General features: G+C 38.0%; 2 protein-coding genes and 1 pseudogene across 12 annotated transcripts in view; 2 read left to right on the top strand and 1 right to left on the bottom strand.

The window, feature by feature from the left end:
* LOC144318506 (uncharacterized) overlaps positions 1-8390 on the top strand; it is a 110321-nt gene extending 101931 nt beyond the window's left edge. For 5 of the 6 annotated variants that reach the window (XR_013384473.1, XR_013384470.1, XR_013384464.1 and 2 more), the window contains 2 exons: positions 143-354; positions 7894-8390. Coding sequence is in view for 2 of the 6 variants with exons in the window: in XM_077905535.1 (XP_077761661.1) it covers positions 143-354; positions 7894-7922 (241 nt within the window). In the remaining 4 variants the exon portion in view is untranslated. Of the gene's footprint in view, positions 1-142; positions 2807-7893 lie in introns of those variants that run through there. The other variant, XM_077905534.1, reaches the window with a different exon arrangement.
* Positions 1-16443, bottom strand: part of TLCD4 (TLC domain containing 4) — a 103437-nt gene that overhangs the window by 75809 nt on the left and 11185 nt on the right. The gene's annotated exons all lie outside the window — the stretch shown is intronic.
* On the top strand, positions 2069-2163 carry LOC144319846 (small nucleolar RNA U3; annotated as a pseudogene).

The following is a 16443-nucleotide window of genomic DNA, read 5'->3' as shown; positions in this document are numbered from 1 at the left end:
AAGCCGAACTTCTCTTAAATTCCATTAATCTTATAAATGTTCCCAAATATTAGTTATTAATGAACAGAATAAATAAAATACTGCATTACCATGAAAAAAAATATCTTTCTTTCCCAGTCTCTGATCAGCCCTTCTGTTACAGGAACTCTCCATCAAAAGATAAACACCGTTCTCCAGAAAAGAAACTTCATATTTCACAGAGGGATTGTGTTAGTGGTAGTATGGTCAGTATGACATGCATGAATGCACAATGCTGTATGAGAGGCAAGAAGGGACCCAGTGGTGTCCAAGAGCCTTATAAACAACTTTCAGGCAACTCTCCTTCAGGCTTGCACCTCACTCCTGCCTTCCCTGGTAAGTGCCAAGGCTCCTCAAAGCACTTTTGATTAGCCCCTGTTCCACTCTGTCAAGTCAATTATCTCCATCAGCCAACTTCTGGTTTCCATAATTTACTGAAATGTCTGATCTACTGTAGACTTTTCTCTTTTCTTTTTCCTTGTGGATTCTATCTTGTAAACTCCTTTCTATACTATCATCACTATGTACACTACGAGTACCACTTTGCAAAGAGTAAGGATAAACAAAATAAAATTAAAATAGCAGAAAGAGATCCAGAACAGAGAGAAAGGGAAAAACATGAATCTATTTTTCTTAATTTCTAACTTGTTTTTTTAATTGTGCCAAAATGTTTTCATGAATTTTTAAAAACTTTTACAGATACTGAAATCGATATTACCAGTCAGTAGTTTATGTTCATAACATTTTTTGTTCTATAATCTTATTTATTCCTTTCTTTTTTCTTGAAGCATAGTTGACACACAATGTTACATTAGTTTCAGATGTACAACATAGTAACTCAACAACTTTATACATTGTGCTATGCCCTTCATAAGTGTAGTTACCATCTGTCACCACACAACACTATTACAATACCATTGATGATATTTCCTATGTCGCACTTTTCATTACCATGACTTATTTACTCCATAACCAGAAACGTGTATCTCCCATTCCCCTTCACCTATTTTGCCTCACCTCTGGCAACCATCAGTTTGGTCTCTGTGTTGATGGATCTGGTTTGCTTTGTTTGTTTAGTTGGTTTTTTAGGTTTCACATATAAGTGAAATCATATAGTATTTGTCTTTCCCTGTCTAAATTATTTCACTAAGCATAATGCCCTCTAGGTCCATCCATGTTGTCATAGATGGCAAAAATCTCATTCTTTTTTATGACTAAGTAATATTCCACATCTTCTTTATTCATTTATCAATGGACACTTAGGTTGCTTCCATATTTTGGGTATTGTAAATAATGCTGCAATAATGTATTCATAACTTTAAGATCAGTTTGTTGAATATCCTCCCAGAGTTTTCCAAGCATACATGTATATACTCTGATTTTTTTAAACAACAAAAAGGACTAAACTATACACATTATTTTGTAATTGCTCAGACGATTCCACTCAATGGATGCACCATGATGTATTTTACCAAACCTTTACTGCTAAACATTCATGGACCTTATTGTGGACCAAACTGCCAGTTTTCCAGGTAGAGCAAAGTAGTAATTAATGTCTTACTAGCAATTAATTCTAAGATTCAAAGCTAGTTTAGATTGAACGGGGAAACACTGGAGGGCTCTTGTTCAGGTCAAGAAAGGAACAAGGGGATACCCACTCTCCTACTGCTAATACAGTGATACTTGCAGTAGCAGTCAAGGGAACTAACTAACTAACTAAAGAGAGAAAGTAAAAAACTGCTGGGGAAAAAAGATTATACAGTTGTTATTATTTGTGGATTATATGATTATATACTTAGGAAACCCAAGAAAATCAACTGAGAAAATAAACAACAGAAAATTAAGTATGGAAGCTGGATACAAAATTAATTTATAAAAATCTGTGACATTTATGCATATGTGTACATATATGTATATATAAATACATATGTATATACATGTGTTGTACACACACAATATCCTCTTAACAAATAAAAGAAAGAAAAGATTCCATTTACAATTGAAGCAAAAAATGTAAAAGGCCTAGGAATAAATTTTATAAGGAATATAAGAGACTATACTTTCAGGGATCATTTCTATAGTTTGTTACTAGAGAAGTTTCTCTGAACGTGTAGGGTACAAAAAAGAAAAAAAAAAGGAATATGAAAAGCTTATATGAGGAAAACTTTAAAACGTTCTTGCAGGATCCAAAAGTAGACCTGAATAAATGAAAAGATGGACTATGTTTTCAGATTGGAAAAGTCAATATATATCAATTTTCCCTTTAAATTTTTAAATTTAAATTTTTAAATTTATTGCAATCTCAATGAAAATACCAAGAGGCTATTTTCTGGAATAGGGCAAGCTGATTCTAAAGCTTGTATGAAAAAAGTAAACAAACAAAAATAGCCAGAAAAACTCTTTCAAAAAGGAAAAATAGCTTTCTATATATTTTTAAAAAATAAAATTATAGAACCTCAATAATGAAACACCCTGGGATTGCTATAGGAATAGACTAATGGAATTGATTAGAAAACCCAGAAATAGACCCAAATAAGTGGCATCTCAAATCAGTGAGATAAGATGGGACTTTTTAATAAATGTGTATCATCTGGAAAAAAATTAAGTTAAATCTCTCATATTGTATGAGATAAATTCCAAATGGGGCAAATATTTAAAGTATGAACACTCAAATGTATTACAAGAAAATATGAAAAAATAAAAATAAATAAAAATTTAAAAAAAGAAAACACAGGTGAATTCTCTTCTTATTTTGGAATGGAAAAACCTAACTATGATTCAAAATCTAGAAGCCACAAAATATTAATAAATCTAATTAAGAATAAAAAAAAACACTATGAGGTAAAAAATAATAATAATAACAGACACAGAGTCAAAACACAAATTACAAACCAGGAGGGGATCCCTGGGTGGCTCAGTGGCTTAGCGCCTGCCTTTGGCCCAAGGCGTGATCCTGGAGACCCAGGATCAAGTCCCAGGTCGGGCTCCCTGCAGGGAGCCTGCTTCTCCCTCTGCCTGTGTCTCTACCTCTCTCTCTCTCTCTCTCTCTGTGTGTCTCCCATGAATAAATAAATAAAATATTTAAAACAAACAAACAAACAAACCAGGAAAAAAGATGTGGTGCTCAAGTCACAGGTAAAAGGCTAATCTCCTTAATAAATAACAAGCTCCTAGAACGTGAGGAAAGAAAGACCAGTCACTCAAGTGAAAGATAATGGGCATTAACAAACAAGTGACAGAAAAAGAAACATAAAAATGACCTATACACATTATAAATGGCCCTCATTCATATAGAATATGCTAATTAAGATTAACCAACCCAGAAATAGATTGTAACTCTTTTTTCACATTATTCTGCCTTTGGAGCATTTACTTTTCACTACATTTTCTTCAGACTGGCACTATCTATCATTGTTTTTGGAAATTTATGAAGCTGTATCTTTTTTAAGTTCTAGATCCCAAACAGTAAAGTATTATTGCTTATAGACATATTAGAGTTTATGCTTAATGTTTCAAAACATGAAAAACCCATGTATCATATGATAAAAATCAGAATATAATTCCCTCTATTGCTATGAATAAATGATTTTTTAAAAAAATAAAGTTGATAGTTGAATTAGTCATGTCATTTTCATAGACCTTATAGCAAAATGCAATTTTTGAATTTAGAAATATTCCTTAGTAAAAACCATCTCTTGCCCGACCCATCCTCTGATAAACATACTCAACTCCAAATTTCTGTAGTGCTGTAAATCTACTACTTTGCTGGTCATATGTCCACATGCACCATTTATATGATCTATCCTTTATTTTTTATTTTTTGGATCTATCCTAAATATAACTAAAAAGAAAAAAACAAGAGAAATTTTCATGACAGTATTTTTAAAATATATATTTCTCTTCCATGACCCAATCAAATTGATCTCTTAATGTCATTATGACGCTTGTTCATTCAGTATAGTATTACTATAATCAACCCACTCCTGTACATCTAAATGACGTTCATCACTAACTTAAGTTCCTACTTTTAGACACTCTCTATATACAAAGTTAAAGGATCAAGAAAATGTATATGCTGCATTCAGATCTCCCACTTAATCCTGAGGTCTGTATTCTTTGCATTTTGGTAAAAAAAACAACAACACATTTTTGCCCTCCAACAAGGAAGTCTTGAAAAATTACCATCTCTTTTCAAAATACTTTTGTTATACTTTGCAATATACTAAGAATTTTTTTAATTTTAAAAAGAAGGCAGTCTAGTTTTAATAAAAAGAAATCATCTTGTGAGAATGTATTTTCCACAAGGAAAGGTATGGTTCTCGTCGCAGATTTTAAAATTCTCATTGGTAGAAAATAAAAGGTAAAAAATAATGTTTGAAAGACTGTTACAATTAAATGTCTTCAAACTTTGTCAAATATGTTTCACATGTGGAGTATCCCAAAATGCTAACATAATGTTTAATAACCAAAAAGTAGGAAGAAATGGATTGTGGGGTAAGGAAAATGTTAACTATTAGTACTAATTATATGTAACGTATCAGAAACTATAATATCAATAATGAAAAGACCATCAGGATATTTAACTTAATCACTGAATTCTTCTCCTAAAATATAAATCAAGTATTTCACAAAAATAATATGTATACCAAACTGAAATGAAATGGCCAAATTTTTTAGCACAAAAATTATCGTTTGATGTAAATAGGAAACTTGCTTTTCTCCTACATATTTAGTTGTGAGCTGAAGTCTTCAGAATTTGGACCTTTGGCCATAACCAGTTTGCAGACACACTACTACTTAGAGAGGCTCTCAATCTCTCTGCAAGGCTACATGACCCACTAACAACTGTGTCACCTAAGACTCCCTTCCTGCCCCACAGAAGAAGCATTCACGGTCTGAATCAGAGCAACCATCACCAAGCTGGTCTCCTGTGCTCCAGCCTTACTCCTACAACTTCTAATTTACCTTTATTGCTATCATGAGTAAGAAAATAATCTTTTTCATATTTAGAAATAAATACGACTACATATTCATCCGAAGTCCAGCAGAGTTCTGGACAGCACTTCACTATCAAAGCCCATCACCAAAGGGAAAGGCAACATATGTTCCATCAGAGTCCAGAGCACAACGGAGAGTCTCACAGCTGTGTTCTGGGGGTTCAATCACTAAAGTTACCTGAATTTTACGTTGCCTGAAGACAAAGTTTCTGTCTCATGCATCTTTGCACCTTACACTGCACCCTGCAAAGTTAAGTGCTCTGCATGTATTCTCTCTTCACATGTCTTCCCCTACTCTTCTCAGCTTGCCAAGGAATTCTTACAGGTATTCAAAGCTCTACAGCTCAGGGAGAGTCTGAACTGATAATCTATATCTACAAAGGAAAAGAGCAAAAGAATGACATATTTCCCCTCATTTTTTATCCTGAGCGATTACCCACAGGTAATAAAAGGCAATCAAGTGATTTAAAGAACTACTTCACCTTTCCTTTTAAAAGCTCCAACAGGGGAACTGACCTCTGGTTTGCAAAGGAAGTCCTGGACCAGGTGACATTTTAAAAATGATCAGGACTTGGCTTTTAACACAATCTTATGCACACAGTATTCTGCTAGTACAGAAAGGGAAAGCAGTCCCCCCACCCAATATATCAAGGTAGAAGTGAAAGGAATTTAACTTCGATTCACTCTGTCTTAATCCAAATTATCAATTCTTTCAACAAAGACTGCACATTTAAGAGCATCACGGGAGACTTTTAAAACAATTGAGTAGATTCTGATTGCTCATTATACAAGAAATTCTTGAGAAATAAGTAACTATAACCAACAGTTAAAAACACTAACTGTTTACATTCAATATTTGCTATATTGATTTGAAAGGTGGAGGGGACAAATAAAGTTCAAAACCACTTGTCTCCTAAACAATGTAGATGTGGTTTTTGGTTTTTGGGTTTTTGTTGTTGTTTTTTTGGTAGATCTGCCCTTCTTTAGTGTGTAATGACCATTACAACAAGAGAAACTAATCATTCTTTGAATTTGGATGTCAATATAAAATTACAAAGCGTTAACTCACTGACATCCCTGTCATCGCTTCATCACCCTGAACCCAAAACTCAGCCCTTCCACTAGTTTCCAGAGAAAAATTATCTCCGAGAAGTTCATGGTTTTCCCCCCAATTTATATACAATTAAGGAGTTCCTGGGGAGTTGAATGGCTTCCCACCAGTTCTGTGTTCTCTCTGTGTTCTACATGGGAATCGAAGGACTATCTTCTCTTGCTTAAACTCCTTGGAGTTTCACTGCTTGCCTAAAGTAGCGCTTCCAAAGGCAACCCTATCCCTAAAATAAGCCCTAGGAAACATTCTTCAACTTGATTCCCCTCCTTTGCTCTCATTTCTCAATAAGCTCTTGCATTCTCCTAGACCTTGACTTCTTCACCTCCAAGTTGACGAGTCCTTGCACCCAATAACACATGGGCTTTTCTGCTTAATTCTGAGGTCTAAAGTCTGCAGTTGACTTTGCTCAGTTCATTTCTACCCACTCAAGGCAATAGCCTCACCCAATATGGACCCTATCTCAGCCTTGACTTATCTCTGTCCTCTATTCTCCAATCATTGGCATGTATCTAATATCAGCTCAACTAACACGATACCTCTCTTACACTTTCTTTCTTGAGCTCCAGATTTTTAATCCCAATATCATACCAGGTGTTCCAGGTTCTACAAATGCAGTAAAATTATCCCCTTTCTCCTCTCCATACTTTTTTCTCACTTTTCTCAGTTTATGGAGTAATTGTGCCTCTAATCACCAAATCCAAGAAACCTCAATTTTCCTAAATTCTCCCCACTGCTTAGTCCTCTGCATCCAAGTAGACACCAAATTCTCTCAATTCTACTTGCTAAAGATCTTCCATATATTTACCTTCTCTACCCTTCCTCTTTCACTCTCCAAGTTTAGGCCTATATACCTTCCCAGAGAATCTCTGACATCTTTCTGACATTTTCCCTCTTCAAGCTTTTGTATACCAGGACAATAACTTCTCTTCCCATGTTCTCCTAATGCTTACTACCACATGTTTCACACACAACAGACCCTGAATAAATATTCATAAGTTAGGGAAAAGATTTCAAATCCTTGTAATCTCACATCTTTCCTTTTCTTGGCATTCAAAGATTGCCTCTACCTCTCCAACCTCATGCTTCTTCAGGATTCTTCTAACTTGCTGTTGATTATCTTCTTATTCTTTCGCTTTCAGTCAAAGCTTTCTATTACTCTTTATTGCCTATCAAATAAATGAATGGCATGGAGGTCCTCCATTCTAGCTAAAAGCTACCTTTCCAATCTCATGGTTCATATTCTCCCTCTCACATTCTTTACTCAGTCTAGCCCAATTCAGCCACTAGCCATTCCCAAAACATGCTGTGCATTTTCCTGACTTCTTGCTTTTGTTCATGCCTCTTCCAAAACAGAGAATGTCTTTCCTTGGGACACTTGGGAGGCTCAGTCAGTTAAGCGGCTGCCTTCGGCTCAGGTCATGATCCTGGAGTACAGAGATGGAACCTTGCAACAGGCTCCCTGCTCAGCGAGGCATCTGCTCCCTCTGCCTTTCACCCCACTCATGCTCTCTCTCTCTCTCACTCCCACTCCTGCTCTCTCTCAAATAAATAAAGACCTCTAAAAAAAAGTCTTACTTTCCCCTCTTTCTCTGTCAAAAGCATTCCTAATTTTAAGACCCAAACTGAATGTCACTTTCTTCATAAAACTTACAGATTCCTCCAGACAGAATTTCTCTCTTCCTCTTCTCTCCTTCTTTGAAACTTAGTTTACAATTTTGCTTTGTACAAGTATTTTATTTCTTCTACTAAAAAAGTTGTTCAAAGCAGTGTTTTTCAGACTACCTGAAACAGAATAACTGGAGTCTAGTTTAAAAAGAGAAGCAAAATAAAAAACCCTACAGAACTAGTTTCAGGAGGTAGAACTGCAATCTGAAGAACCCTGCAATCTGAAAGCCAGCACCCCCTTACGGTGCACAACAAAGCTGGAGACCTTGGAGTTGCAGAATGGGCCTTGAAGTCGGTAAGCCTCGGAGTTGCATTCCAGTTATGTCTCTGTTAAAAGATAATTCTCAGAAAAAGCTAATAGAACCATAATTCTGATACAGATAGAAAAGGAAAAAAAAAAAGTCAGAGATTTTACTTAACTTATTCAATGAGGTAACCAGACAGGTGTCATAACCTGTTCAAAAGAGAATCTGAAACACATTAATACAGGGTTGTAAAATGGCTCAAATATGACGAAAGGCTACCAACAGATAATCTGAAAGGATGTGCAATAGCTCAAAGACAATGAAAGACAAGAATCTGATGACCTAGAAGATGTCCTTTAGGCAATGCAGAGTTTTCTACTGACACAATTTTTTTCTATACCTCTTCCTAGCCATATGACTTTTGAGTATGTTACTTTTCTGACCAGTTACTTTTCCTATAAAATGATAAGATTTCATAATTTAAAAAAATTTTAATGGTAATAATGCTTACCTAATATTGCTCTTGTGAGAATTAAATGAGCTAAGGAGCACCAGGCACTCAAGATGAGCATGTAATACTCGACAAATATTACATAGTGGTACTAGTACCAGTGGCAGAAGTTCCTTGAGACCCTCTCCTGTTTCCTAATGAATGTGTTCATTCAATCAATCAACCAATGTGCATAAAATACCTAATCATGCTAAGTTTGGGTGGATAATAAAATAGTCCTTGTCATCAGGGAGTCCAGGCTAGCCACGGAAATGAGAACTGAGGCCAATAATTATATGGGATATAATAAGTGAAAATAAAGGTATGTGAGCACCACTGACAACATGACTAACCATGTGTGGAGTGTACAGAATGCTTACAGAGAAGCATTATCAAGGGGAACTTGAGCTGAATCTTGAAGGTTGAACAGGAAATCACTAAGCACAGTGTGCTAACAATTATTGTACTAGATCATTATGTATGTTAACCTTATTTAAATCACACAAGAGCCATACAATACAGGCTCACTCTAATTGAGTACTTACTATGTGTCAGGTGCTATTTTAAATAACCATGATTATCTTATTTTATGGAGAAAAAAATCCTGAGGCTTAAAGAAATCAAGTAACCTTTCCAAGATGATACAGCCAATGAGAGGCAAAGCCACAATTCATCCCAAATAACCTCTTCCCAAACTGTAGGAAATATTACCTCAGTTTACTAATAGAAGAATCAAAACCTAGAAAGATGATGAATGAGTTCTCCCAGAGAAACTGATTAGAAATTTTGTCCCTGGTTTTATCAGTCAGGCAAATGGGAAGGAATAATGTTTCAGAAAGAGGGAGAACAGACAAAACCCTGGAAGCATGGAGGTTAGCATGGCTGCAGGAACCAGAAATGTTTGGAACTCAATATGCATTTAGGGAAACAGCAATCAAAGATAAAGCCACTGGGGGCATCTGGGTGGCTCAGTCAGTTAAGCATCTGCCTTCGGCTCAGGTCATGATCTCAGGGTTCTGGGTTGGAGCCCTGAGTGCGGCTCCCTGCTCAGTAGGGAGTCTGCTTCTCCCTCTCCCTCTCCCTCTCCCTCTCCCTCGGCTGCTTCCCCTGCTTGTACTCTCTTGCTCTTGCTGTCTCTCTCAAATAAATAAATAAATTAAAAAAAAAAAAAAGATAAAATCACTAAAGTAGGCAGGGACTGTGTGAGAGAAATTACACCATACTAAATATTGCAGACTCTGCTCAGGAGGATATAAAACTATAACAGATTTTAAGCAAGAGAATGAGATCAAAAGTTTGGCAACTGGAATTTAGTATTATTGAGACCAGTATTATTAATACCAATATTATTGAGATCAAGAGTTTTGAACTCCAACAGCCTGCCATTTATCATGACCTCAGGAAAGAGAATCTCTTTGAGCCAGAGTCTCCTCATCTGTAAAATGAATAATAGGGTCACCACGAAGTTTAAATGAAAGAAGGTAGGTAAGTACCTGCTAATGTACTTCCAATCTAATTGGCATTTGATAAACGGTAGTGGTAATATTAACAGTTGTTTATTGTGACTTTGCTGTGATGCAAATACATTGAGACCTAGTTTAGGTCTTTTTGAAGGAAGAACATGTTAAATAAATACTCTTTTACTAAAGTTGTTTGATTTGTTCAGTCAGAGTAGATTGATCTGTCCAGACAGAGTAGATTGTTCTAAATAGCAAAGTCCCAGGAGCACAAAAAGAAGCAGATTTCAGGAATGGCATGAAGTTTATCAAACAGTTTTTGTGTCCCTACCATGTGTGTCTAACATTGTATTAAGTGGTACATATCTAACAAGAATTAAGATACAGTCTCTTTTCACAAGGAGTCAACAGTCTACAATAGAATTATTTTGGTTGATTTCCTTATCCCAACCTGGCTTCCTCTCTTATTTACAACTTCACCCTCCCCTAAGTTCTGATATTTACATTACTCTCATGGAAATGACCTTTGTTTCCCTACTTGGTTACCTGCCCTCCTCTCCCACCTTGGACTACTTCCTTTCCTGGCTACTCCAGTTGGCCATGTCAGATTACACCTGTTTGATCCAAATCTGTTCCCAGTACCCTGGTTCTAAGACATCTTGCTCCTATAGTGAAGTTAAACCAATTTTCTCAATAGCTGGTAGAATTCTTTTCAGAAGAAAACAACCTCATGAGTCATTGTGAGCAGTATGACTGAGGAATGAGGTTAGCAGGAGACAGGATCATAAGAGACAAAATGTTCTACTTCAGAAATTCACCTGGGGGTAATGGAAGAAGTAGTTAGAAGAGAGAAGAGAAAGAGAAAAGAGATGGAAGACATAGGAACTTCATATAACACCTAAAATACTTTTTTAAATGTACAATGCTCTTACTTGCATTTCTTTGACTCCCTCATGTCTTCCAAATCTTTAGTAAGCCTTCTATAATCCCTAGGCCCCCACGCCTCCCCACAAACATATGCCTTGTGAGTAGGCTGGCGGGGAGGGGTAAGTGAAGAAATCATGGGGCCAAGTGCCACACTTGAAGACAAAAGGAACAGCATGGAGACAGCACACGCAAAACAATGACACCGGGCATAAATGAACCCATCAGTAGGAGCAGGGCCCAAGGTAATGTTAAAATCATAGACATCTGGGAAATTGGCAAAACTTATCAGCAGGTACCTTTATTTAAAAGTTGTATAATTGGGGCTTAACTAGTTAAAAAGCAAAACAGATTATCTCGGCTGATATCTGGGTCATGATTTCTTCAGTCATTGATAATTTGGCACCAATTCCATTGGTCTGCCTTTCCAACATTCCTACTGCCTTCCTCGAAGGTGGTCACTGTTGTCTTACTCAGTTACTGCAACCATCTCCCTGGGACCAGCAAACATTTTCTTTTTCTTGCTCTCTTTAAAACTGTACTTACTTATTTATTTATTTATGATAACACAAGCCGGGGGGGGGGGGGGGGTGCAGAGGAAGAGAATCTCAAGCAAGCTCCACACTCAGCGCAGACGGAGGGAGGAGGCTCAATCCCACGACCCCAAGATCATGACCTCAGGCGAAATCAAAAGTGGGACACTTCACTGAGGAGCCACCCAGGCACCCCAGCAGACATTTTCTTAAAGGGTCAGAGAGTCAGTTATGCCACTCTGCACTTAAGGCCTGGAAGCAGCCACAGACAATATGTAAATGCATGGATTTGGCTGGTTCCAATAGAACTGTTTTACAAAATCAGGTAGTAGACTTTCTGTCCTGCTCCTTCTGTTCCCCATATTATACTTTCAAAATGTCACTCTTCTGTATAAACATGTGATTGTCTTCCCATTAACCTCAGAATGAAATTCCAAATTCCCTAACTTAAATTTTATACCATTATCTCCTCTCCAGCTTTTGGTTTCAAACTCAATTTTCAGCACTATTCACTGCTTTAAATTCCCCAGGTTCCTGGTTCTCTCTTCTTTCTATGCATTCGCATATGTTGCTCTTTGGCCTGGAATCTTGTTCTCTTCCCCCCACTCCTTATTAGTAGATTCCTACTCCTCTAAAGTTCAAGTTTCACATTAAGTCTAACTTCTTCCAGGAAGATTTTCCAATCCCTAAATTCTCACAGAGTTGAGGCTGCTGATTTAATTGCCTGAATCTGCTGTTAGTTTGAAGTTCTGTGAGGACAGGAAACTGGTCTGCCACTTATCATTGTATTCCAAGGTGCTCAATAAATAACTGGATTCTTAACTGACAGGGAAAGAAAAGACAAGAAGCAAGCTAAAGATGCAGGGGGGCCTCAAAGGCAATTGGTGCATAAGCTGAGATTTGTTTGAGCTATTCCCTCTATTTTTTAAAGATTATTTATTTATTTATTTATTTATTTATTTATTCATGAGAGACAGAGAGAGGCGCAGAGACACAGGCAGAGGGAGAAGCAGGCTCCATGCAGGGAGCCCGATTTGGGACTCAATCCTGGGACTCCAGGATCACACCCTGGGCAGAAGGCAGATGCTCAACCGCTGAGGCCCCCAGGTGTCCCGAGCTATTCCCTCTAATCCAAAGTCGGCTCCTAAAGCATTTTCCATTTTGCTGTTATAGCTTGCAGAGAGGTTCAGGAAATATATATTACATCATCCTACACTTTCTGATGCAGCAACCAAAGTCCTGAAGGATTTCACTTTTGCCTTGGTTTCCAAACTTCTTCTGTTCACCTTCTCTTTGGCACCTGATCGCTTACCTCACATCCTGTTTACCATCTTGCATACATGTACATATTATCCTTGCCCAGAGATCTTGGCTTGCCTTTCTCACCAATACTCACATTTCAGTTATCATGTAGCGGGCATATTCTATATGCCAGGCTCACAAGGCTTCTTCTATAAGCCAGTCCTACAGGACTTAATCATTCAGTCCTCAGACGAGCCTTGAAGTGATGTTCTCAGAGATTTCCTTTTATTATTTCCACTCAACAGCTGACAAAAGGAAGACCTAAAGGGAGTAAGTAACTCATGAAAGAAAGAGAACAAATGGCAGAGCTGGGACGGAAGGGAGGAAAGCCTGACTGCCGAGCCCAAATTTCTGACCTCCTACTACTTTACAGTCCCTCTAGGACCATGTCTGTTTCCCTCTGTGAGTGCTGATCCAGCCCAAGCCCAGAAATCTTCCACAGTGATCCTGCGTGGTCCCTCCTGAACTTCACGGATGGTGTGGCTAAATTCAAGGCCGTCATAATCACTAACACTTAGAGAGCATAGTCACTGTGCTCGGCTCCATTCATTTAACCTGCACAGACCCTAATATGAAAGATAGGGTTAGCTCTGTTTTATGGATAAGGAAACAGAGGCACAAAGAGGTAAAATAATGTGTCCAAAGTCACACAAATAGTAATGGGAGAACTTAGGATTTACACCTGGACACTATAGCTTCACAACCCACACTCCTAGGCAAGAAGAGCACATACAGGAAGAGAAAAAACACAGAGTTCCTCAGGCCTCACAGGATGACATGAAAAATATGGGTGAGGTTGAATGATTTGAGCTTTAATCATCCTGGATAGGAGGTCATTAACGAAGTCTTAGTTATTGCTGCCCAAAATAAACTATCACAAAACTTCATGGCTTAAAACAATCATTTATTAGCTACCAATTCAGCGGCTCAACAATTTGGGCTGGACTTAGTTGGGAAATTCCGCTGCATTTGCCTGGGCTCACTCACACAGGGATAGTCAGCTGTGGTACCTTGACAAGAGCTTGATGGTTCAAGATGGTATCTCTAGGGTCAAGGCCTGCTTCGTGGACATGCAGCTTGTGCTGAGTTTATTCTGCTATTCCCATCTCCTTGAGATTCTTAATAATTATAGAACAGGGGGAGCTACTGGGCCTTGTAAATTCCACTGTTAGTCATGCTGGTGGTTGGTACTGGATGCCAGCTGGGCACCTTCTCTACATAGCCTCTCATCCTCAAAGAGGCTAGCCCATGTTTCTTCACAGGATGACAGAAGCTTTCCAAAAGATTGACAGCAAAGCCTGCGAGGCTTCTTCAGCTCTAGGGTCACAAATCCCACATCAGTACTTCTGCTGCATTTTATTGATCAAAGCAAGTCACAAAGTCAGTCCAGATACCAGGAGGTGGAGATCCGGAGTCCACTTCTTGATGGGAAGAACAGAAAAGTCACAGTGCAAGAGGGCATGTATAGTGGGGACAGGCCGAGTTTGTGACCATTAATTGCAATCTCTCACAGAGTAGGTACATGTTTAAGCAAAAATTATTTCAGTCTCAGACATGTTATGATTAACATTTTTCCTATGGTCAATCCATGCAAAGGTATCCAATACAGTTAACCCTTGAATAGCATGGGGGTTAGGGTACCAACCCCATGTAGTAAAAAATCTGCATATAAATTTTGATTCCCTCAAAACTGAACTACTAATAGTCTATTGTTGTCTGGAAGCCTTACCAATAACATAAAGAGTCAACTAACACATATTTTGTGCATTATATGTATTACATATATTCTTATAATAAAGTAAGCTAGAAAAAAAATTATAAGGAAAATATATTTATAGTACTGTGCTGTAAAAAATCCACATGTAGGGATCCCTGGGTGGCGCAGCGGTTTAGCACCTGCCTTTGGCCCAGGGTGCGATCCTGGAGACCCGGGATCGAATCCCACGTCGGGCTCCCGGTGCATGGAGCCTGCTTCTCCCTCTGCCTGTGTCTCTGCCTCTCTCTCTCTCTCTCTCTGTGACTATCATAAATTAAAAAAATAAATCCACATGTAAGTGGACCTGTACATTTTGTTCAAAGGCTAACTGTACTTAGATAATATAGGTCTAGAACATGAAAGAGAATCCTGGTTGGACATATGAATTTGAGAGGTATCAAGTGCAGGTGATAAGTTTCTGAATAAATAAATCAGAACCTCCAGGAAGATTGTATGAATTAAGGCAAAGATAAACAAAGAGGTTCACTCAATCCTTCAGACTACCCAACTATGTGAGCACTCTCTTCTTCTTATATACATCAACCTCTCTCTCTAAAAGACACCATTCATGGGCCTACCCAGGTTCTGTAGCCAGCTCAAAGTCCAGTATCTCTGAGGAAAGTACAGCCTTCTCTGTTATGTCTATGTTATGTGGCTGAATATAGTCCAATAATTATAAACGAAACAGAAGTTACTTGATGCCCATACTCAATGCAATATGCAGTGGTGGCACAGGAATAAAACTAACCACAATAAAAACTTCCAATTCAAAAAGGACAGAATGGGAAACATGCAACAACCAGTAGTCCTTCATAGTTTCTTTCCAAACAGAAATTCTGCTCTAGCCATGGAAGAAATTTCCTGATTAATCGCTCTGGACATGTTTGGTTATGCCCACAATAACCCTAGGTTTACACACTCCAGAAGGTTCTTCCTTGTCCATTATCCTCCAGTTTCAAAATGGAGTGAATACTGGAAAGTGTGCTTTCCTAGAAATGGCTTGAGGACATAATGACTGGCTTTTGCAGGTCAGATGCCTGGTTTCTTTAGCAATGTAATTTCCTCAAAATCTTAGTAGGCTTCTATGCTATTCCTCTCCAGTCTGTTACATGTGCCAGAAACTATACCCAAAGTTCTTTTCTGGATGGAGCTCTTCAACTTCCTTACCCTCTAGTTTTATTGTTTTAATGGTTGCTATTTTGAGGTAATCTTTAAAAACTAAGTGAGGGTAACACTGCTAATCTGACCTTCACTGTAAGGCTAGATCTCTTTGGCTAATGAATCTTAATGGGTGGGCTTTAAGAAAGTGTTTGAAAAACAGTCTTATCCTGTTTGGACCACAGAAGTAATTGAATTTCCTAACCTTGTGAGGCTCCAATTTTCTATATACTCTATTCCTTCCATCTCTCCTTGCAAACCTATCATTTCTTTTTTTTTTTTTTTTAAGATTTTATGTATTTATTCATGATAGTCACACAGAGAGAGAGAGAGAGGCAGAGACACAGGCAGAGGGAGAAGCAGGCCCCATGCAGGGAGCCCGACGCGGGACTCGATCCCGGGTCTCCAGGATCGTGCCCTGGGCCAAAGGCAGGCGCTAAACCACTGCGCCACCCAGGGATCCCCACAAACCCATCATTTCTTATGTGAGCTCATTTCTTTCTTGAAAAACCTTCCTAAACTAGCCAAGGAGCAATAATTTCATTTATATTCTGGTTCTTTACAAATGCTTCCTCTAAAATTCAGCCGTACAAGAAACATGGTCAGTCTTCCAAACTGAGTAGGTGAGAGTTTTACCAAATATCTTACAATGGTGCCACGAGAATCACCAGTTTTCTAGCCTGCAAGAGCTATTTCCTCGCTGCCAATTATCTGACCACTTAGGTAATGCTATATGCTTTAAGACTTTGTTACAAGTCTCCCATTTCCAGGTATCGATTTTTATTTT

The sequence above is a fragment of the Canis aureus genome, chromosome 8 (genome assembly GCF_053574225.1).
Source record: "Canis aureus isolate CA01 chromosome 8, VMU_Caureus_v.1.0, whole genome shotgun sequence".
NCBI classification, from domain to species: domain Eukaryota; kingdom Metazoa; phylum Chordata; class Mammalia; order Carnivora; family Canidae; genus Canis; species Canis aureus.
This window is presented reverse-complemented; position numbering and strand designations above follow the sequence as displayed.